This window comes from Papaver somniferum, chromosome 2 (assembly GCF_003573695.1).
Source record: "Papaver somniferum cultivar HN1 chromosome 2, ASM357369v1, whole genome shotgun sequence".
In the NCBI taxonomy this organism is placed as follows: domain Eukaryota; kingdom Viridiplantae; phylum Streptophyta; class Magnoliopsida; order Ranunculales; family Papaveraceae; genus Papaver; species Papaver somniferum.
The window spans coordinates 169,233,189-169,240,969 of NC_039359.1; the positions used below are offsets into that span (position 1 = coordinate 169,233,189).

The 7,781-nt window shown below is 35.4% G+C and overlaps 1 protein-coding gene across 1 annotated transcript; it reads left to right on the forward strand.

Moving 5' to 3' along the window:
- Positions 1-5,404: 5,404 nt before the first annotated feature.
- On the forward strand, positions 5,405-7,551 carry LOC113352409. The gene is made up of 7 exons (XM_026596229.1): positions 5,405-5,413; positions 5,524-5,745; positions 5,999-6,082; positions 6,169-6,662; positions 6,785-6,869; positions 7,045-7,249; positions 7,340-7,551. Exons 1-7 carry the CDS (start codon positions 5,405-5,407, stop codon positions 7,549-7,551), a joined length of 1,311 nt encoding a protein of 436 aa, XP_026452014.1.
- The last annotated feature ends 230 nt before the right edge of the window (positions 7,552-7,781 follow it).

Below are 7,781 nucleotides of genomic sequence, written 5' to 3' on the forward strand. Positions count from 1 at the left end.
GTTGAGAAACGAACCGGTCATCATTTGCGTTCTACTGTTTAAAGGTGAACATCAACCGAAGCTTCTGTACAACTTCATCAACAAAAGGTAAGTGAAGATTAAACCACTTATTTCTCAAGTTATATTCACTTCTCTATCTTTGATACGATTGTCGCATAACTAATTAGATTAGCTTGCATAGACAAGAATTTCTAGTCGAGAACTAATTATTTAGTTTACAAATTTCTCGAAATATAATGACTAAGCTTAATGAACATTTATTCATACTTGATCAAATTATGTGGAATTTTTTTTATTATTCGGAACCAAATCAAGATTCAAGTTTATCATTCGAAAATATCTTGGAACAGTGATACATGTCATCGATGTTATTCATGAATGTTTCGAATCGATTTAGAGAAATATAGAACTACTATATTCGAAATACAAGACAGTTTTATTAGTCTTACAAACTGATAAAACTGTTATATGTCTGAAACCGCATTACATGTATTCGTACACGTAGCGGGGTAGCTATATATCGATTTTCAGATTTGTGTGATATGCATACTCGTATGTACATCATGGAAAAATCTGTTTGTTTCTTGATCCGGATAGGTATGTATATTTAAATACAAACCATTGTGGAACTGTGGTAAGGGAACTAGGTTAAAATAATCAAATCGATATGCGAGCAAAAACAGTTATATGTTTTAGAACCAGTTTAGTACCCAGACCGGTACACAAGCTGAATGTTATGTGAACTCCGGAACCGGAAAAGGTCTTGAGTTTGCAAACCTGTACGTGAAATAAAAAGTTTTGTAGACTCTGGAACTTTGAGTTAGTTCAATGTTAAACCGGTATGTGAACTGAAAAGTATTATAGAGTCTGAAATTCAGTAATTGCATAAGTTTGCAAACCGGTTTATGAACTGAGAAGTTCTATAGACTCCGGAACTCGGTTATTGTATATAAGTTTGCAAACTGGTCCGCGTACTGTGGCTCAGCCAATTCACGAACTATTCAAGTACTTGTACTTTGTACATTTACAAACTATGTCGATTATAATTCAATTGCGATTAAATTATTTCTATGAAGTAATTTGCATTTGATCAATTCTATAATTAACACTAGACTCATTTGATCACATGATTGTGACTCAATATTAATGTCTTAGTGAACATGAAAATGAGTGTTAAGCTTTTGAGTTCAAATCGTCTAGTTTCGGCTAACCATGTTGAACATAATCTTTATACAAGGTTCGGTTATGTTTTACCTAACCATAGTGTATATCTTTTAAATGTGAATAAGATTCAAAGCTTTCATCTAATGGTGAATATTTTTTGCTTGGTTCCAAAGCTATTTTAGCTTAAACCTAAAGCAACCTAGGCTTTGAAGTCTATATAAGGGGAACTCTTGCAATTGGGATCTTTAAATCCTGATACTACTTTTTGGTTTGTCCTAGTTGTGTCTAGAGTTGTCTTATCCAGAAACCCTTTTAGGGTTTATCGACTACAAAGACTTCATTGGGATTCGTGAATCCAGGTCCAGTTATCTTTTATCTTGATAACTTGAGTATCCTGATCTTAATTGTTTGTGTTAAAGTACTGCTCGGTCGAACTCGCAAGCGTTGTTATCTCAAGCTTGTTTGTCAATGTTAGTGATCAAAACTATAAGTTTTGATTTCTAGTCTACTTATAGTAATGTCTCGGACTAGGATAGATTGTGTAGTTGAGCATTAGACTTCACGACGTTCATCAATTGAAGACGAAGAACTACTAAGGAGAGCTTGTGGAACTTCATCAACAAAAGGTATGTGGAGACTAAAACTCATCTATCACTTGGAAAGTCTATTTCTACTGTATCTCCTATATTGAGACATACGTCGTATTAGTATATGGTTTTTGATTATGCACATTTGAGATTTCGAGATGAGTTTAACTCGCTTACATATTTCTCGAAATATTTGTTGGTAAGCTTTCGCTTTAACCAAGTTCATCTTATATTCTTGACAAAAGTCAAAAGATGATCATGTGAAAATCGCTGAGTAACATCTTACATGGTTTGTGTAATACAATCATTTGGTGTAGACTTGGAATATTTCGTTATGATTATTTCAATAACTTGAAAATTGCTTTGATGCTAATAGTGTGTGAAAATGGCTATTGTCATCCTCTAAGAAAGTTTAAATGATTGAAGTAGAGTTTAAAACACTTGACCAACATTGGATTATAGACATGTTATGCACTCTTCAATATATGTGATCCATGTCCGGGAACCATAGTATGCATACCCGTATGCGCACCTGTTGGTTTGAGAAGCCCGAGAACCTAAGTACACGTACCCGTACGCATACTGGCGTAAGGTTCATGTCCGAAAAATTCTGCTAGGTTTGGAGGTATGCGTACCCGTTCACATACTGGCGGAAACCAAACTTGGTCCGGCTATTCAAGTATGTGTACTTGTTTGCGTACTTGAATGGTTAAAGTTCTAAAATCGGTTGTGACATGAACAAATATATTTACATAATAAGGAATGTATTCTTTGCAAAACGTGGCTATAATGTTCATGAATTGATTCGAGTGAATCAAACCGATTTTGCTTCAATTGTGTTCTTGTATACTTCTATGAGAATATAACAATTGAACAACTCTTTAACTAGTTTCATTTGAGTCATTTGAACTAGTTATGGTTAAGATGAATAAGGTTGATATGAGAGTGTTCATATAGCTAACCTCGGTTAACTACCATTGAGCCAACATGGTGTACACGTTTAGGTACGGTTGCATAAACCTAAAGGATTATATGCAGAAGTAGGCCTGGTCTAGACCCTCACTTTCATTTCTAGGCCACTTTTTTTATTTCTTGCAAAACTAGGCAAGTTAAACGGATTCCATCCACTTTAACCATCTCGGTCAATTTATCGCGTTGACTTTTCAATATCTCGCCAAAATATCATATAGGGAGATCTCATACATGTGGTAAGATTACTGAAATGTCCTTCACACGTGTGTGTCAGTCACACACGTTAAGATGTCCACCTGTCTCGATAAGATCTCCACGTGTTGCTATCTGAGAGCCTAATCTAACTAACAAGACATCTCGAGGATGAATTGAACGGCCAAGATAGTTCTTCATTGTTATTATCAACAGCGCGGGAAGGTGTAAGGAATAACAGAAGACACAGAGAGAAATCGATTCATTTAGTTTCTTCTTCTCTCTTGTTCTTCAGATAGGGTTTTTAGTAGAGAGATAAATCAGTGAAACAGTGTTTTGTTAGTTGAGATTCGAAGAACAAATTGAAGATTTCCTGCTGGTGAAGATGACGAGAATGAAGAAGCGTTTTACAGAGAGGTAACAAAAAACACTAATCTGTTTTTTTAGGTTTCATGGTTGATTTTAACGTTTCAGTGATGAACATATTATGGGTTTTGTTTGTAAGGTTGATTTATTTGGGTTTGTCGGTGTTTATATTTCTAGGGTTTTCTCTGTTTATAGAATTTTTATGAAGTTCGAATTTGTTCTGCTGATAATGAAGTTCTACTGATAAATTTCTAGGATTTCTTAATTTCAAAATTGGGTTCTGCTGATAATGATTAACTGAAATTGATTTCTAGGATTTTTTATGGTTTGTGTGATAATTGATTTCTAGGGTTTTTATGGTTCTAGAATTTGTATGAGATGGGTTTTCCATAATTTGTCTGATATATATTTTGTTGTTCTTAATTGTAGAAAGCAAGTGGTTAAAGAGGTTATAAATGAGGTTCAACATGACATATTTCCAACCAGAAATATTAAGGTGAAGGATCTAATCAACACTGCTATGTGTTTTGAGTTTAAGGGTTTGTCCAGAGAAGATATGGGTATAAATCAGTTAAAGTCTAGGATTAGTCCTATGTTGAGATTAACCAGTAGGGAGACATTGGACCTTCTATGGTTTGTTGATCCATGCCTACCATCAAACATCATTAATGATGTAGAATTTTGGTTTTTCTGGGAAAATGCAATTGAAGATGAACATGGTTGGATTACATTGTATTTGCAAGTGATGCCACTAGATGATAATGGTGAGATAGATGTATCTCAGGTTACTGCAGATTCACAGCCTCCTCCACCACAGATGACACCCACAAAGAATGTGACTCCAAAGAAGCCAGTCTCTAAGACTCCACCTAAACCAGTTTTTACTAGTGGTTCATCACCTAAGAGATGGCATGGCAAGTCAGTTAGAAGAAGTCAAAGAATACCAAGGATGAAGAAGAAGAATCCTACTAAAGTGTTTGTTGATTTAGCTGGTAGGGAAGAAGATGTTTCTGATGAATATGTTGATGATGGAGGTGTATCAGTTCCACAGTTTACTCAACAAACACAAGCAAGTGTAGCTGAGAATGATGATGGATATGTTTATATTCCACAGCTTACTCAACAAACACAAGCAAGTGTAGATTTGGGGAGGTGGAGGTTGAGAATGACAAGGAAGGTATGTGATTGCTTCTGTCTCTTTTTAAACTTTGTTGTGTTTGATTGTAGATTTGTTTAATTTATTTAGTATTAATGCCCTTATCTCTGTGGTTTTGTAGAGGACCATTATGGGGACTTGGTCTCTGACAGAGAAGAAGAAGGTAATTTGTCATTTGTTTTGTAGTCTTTTGCTTTTCTTATTCTTTGTTTGTTTGTTACGTTTATTTGTTATGTTTGTTTGAAGGGCTCTAACTAAGTCATTTGTTTTTGGGAATTTGTATCAGAAACCAACAAGAATGATGGGCTTGAACTTATAGTATCAGAAAGCAACAAGACTGATGGGCCTAATTGTTCAAAGCCTAAATGTTCAAAGCCTCATGATAGCACACAGTTTGAAGAAGAGCATGCACAACATTTTAAGGATGAGGAAGATGAGGAGATGTTTCCTGGGGGAATTACTTTTGAACAAGTGGATCCTTACAGCCTAGTGAAGGGAAGCAAGTTTGTCAGCAAGAATGCTTTCAAGAAGCATTTGAGGGCCTACTGTGTGAAGCATAGACATCAGGTCAAGTTTAAAGATTCAAACAACTACAAGATTAGGGTGAAGTGCATTCATCATGAGCAGACCAAGTGTCCTATGTTCATTTATGGAAGAGTTTTGAAGGGTGAAGGAACTACATTTACTCTGAGAAGTTGGAATGTGAAGCACACATGCAATGGAAATGTTAAAGGGGAGAACAGATGTGCAAATCCAGAATTTGTAGCTGACTGGTACATGCAAAGGTTGGAGACTCTTGGTAACAAAAACAAAATCCCTGATCCTGAGTCATTGGCAAATGAGTTCAACAAAACAATGAAAGTGAACATTAAGTACCATACAGCATGGAGAGCAAGAAAATATTGTGTTGCAGAATCTTCATGGCAGCTATGAGGAGCAGTACAAGAAAATTCCTGCATTCTGTGAAATGGTGAAGGTAATATTAATTGTTTTGTTGTTTGTTTGTTAATGTTTGTCTTTAGTTAGAGAAACATGACTTAATATTACAAATTATATGGCATTAACATTACTTTGTTGTAATTGCAGGAAAAAATGCCTGGCAGTGTAGCTAGTTTCTCATATGGAAGCACAGACAACACATTCTTGTCAATGACACTCTGCTTCAAGCCTGCTATAGAAGGATTCTTGGCTGGATGTAGGAAAATCATTGGATTGGATGCTTGCCATTTGTATGGGAAGTATGGTGGTGTGTTACTGGTTGCAACAGGTCTAGATGGTCAGAATGGTTTAGTACCTCTTGGTATAATGGTGTGTAGGAATGAAACCATTGAGAACTAAAAGATTTTTCTCAAAGACTTGAAAGCTATACTGGGTGAAGACTTGCATTTCACCATTATATCATACAAGCAGAAGGGGATTAGTGAAGCTTGTGACAAATACTTCTGCTTGGATGAGCACAGATTATGTTTCAGGTTAACTTTTATATCCTTAATATTTCCTAATAATATAAGTTCAATGACTAATTGTTTCTTATTGATAAATTGACATACATTTGATGAAGAATTTCAAGAAGTATTTCAAGTCATACAGCTTACATGTTCATTTCTGGAATGCTGCCAAATGTTACAAGAAGAGACACTATCAGGTATGCTCATTTCTCAAAACAATATAATGTAATTTCAAGTATTACATACATGAGTTTGATACTATTTATGTCATGTTTTTTTTTAGCAACACATGGATAAATTATTTGCTGAGGATGAAAAAGCTGCACTGTATGTCATAGATCAAAAACCTGAAAGCTGGTCTAGGTCTCATTTCTCAAATGACAGCAAGTGTGAGCACATCAACAATAATTTCTCAGAGTCTTTCAACAACATGGACAAGCCCTTTAGAGATAATCCAATCATTACACTTGCAAAAATGTATAATAAACTGGTGATGGGTCTTTTCTTCAAGAGGAGGAATGAAAGTGAAAACTGGCAGGATGGTGAGATAGTTCCAAAGGCAATGAAGCTGATTACAAAGATGCGGGACTTAAATCATATGTTTGAGTTAACTGGATCTATAAGGGGAAGGGTGTATGAGGTCAGGAGTGTTCATGATGTTGTGTTTGTTGTGGATCTTTCCAAAAAGAGCTGTAGTTGTTTGCAGTGGCAGCTAAGGGGATTTCCCTGTCAACATGTTATAGTTGCTTTAACACCATTGAGACCAAATTGGGTTGAGTAAGTCACACTCTCTTTTCACTCCAATGTTTTTATTTGTTATGTTCCCTTTGTTTTTCCTTGCTCAAGCTTGATCGTAAACTGATAATTTGTGGATATGCTTCCCTGATTTCATGTTGTAGCTACTGTGACCCTGTATACAGTGTGGAATACTACAAAAAGACATATGCTCCAGAGTTTGAACCACTGTCAGCTGAAATTGACTGGGTAAGACCACTAGTTTTATTAAAGAAAAATATATTGATTATTGTGCAATAAATATTTAATAATAACAAAGATTCTTGGATTCTTTTAGGGTTTCATACATGCTTTATATAATACACAACCTTTAAGGGTTTCATATCTTAACAAATATCTTCTCTTTCTTCCTCTCTTTGTGTAGAATATACTGGTAGAGTTCATTAATCCTCCTGTTATCATAAGAAAAACTGGAAGGCCAAGAAAGAAGAGGATTCCTTCTTATGATGAAGCTGGAAGTGTGAAGAAAATGAGAAAGTGGAAGAAGTGTGGAGTTTATGGTCACTATGCAATAACTTGTGCTGGTGGAGAGGTTGGAAAGAATCCAAAGGGAGAAAAACCTAGAACCTGTGTTGATGGCTCAACATCATCTACTTATGTCCCTGAACCACCAAAAAGGAAGTAAAATAGAAAGAAACCGGTTGTTAGTGCTTATGCAGGTGCATCTACTACTGCTAAGGATGGAATGAAGAACCAAAACAATTCAGAATCTTCTAAACAAGGTGATGCAAAAGGGAGAAAAAGAAAGGCTTCTTCTCAACCTGCTTTCAATCAGACTAATCAACATGTTGGATCTGTCAACAACAAAGTCACCTTCAAAGTTGCAGATCCAAAGGGAAAGAAGAAACCAAAGAAGTACATGAAAGTCTGATGGGTTGGTTGTCTCTTTTGTTTTTGTTCTGTGACTGGATCTGAACAATATGGTTGATACTATTTATGTTTCAATTTGGTTATCTTTTGTGAATGGATGAATGGATGCTTTTGTAAGACAATGCAAGTTCTGAAATGGGATAAATTTTATTATAAAATTGTTGCAGGCTACATTTTCAGATTTTTCTTAAATTCCTTGCATATTTCATACACTTTACCCTTCATTGTATC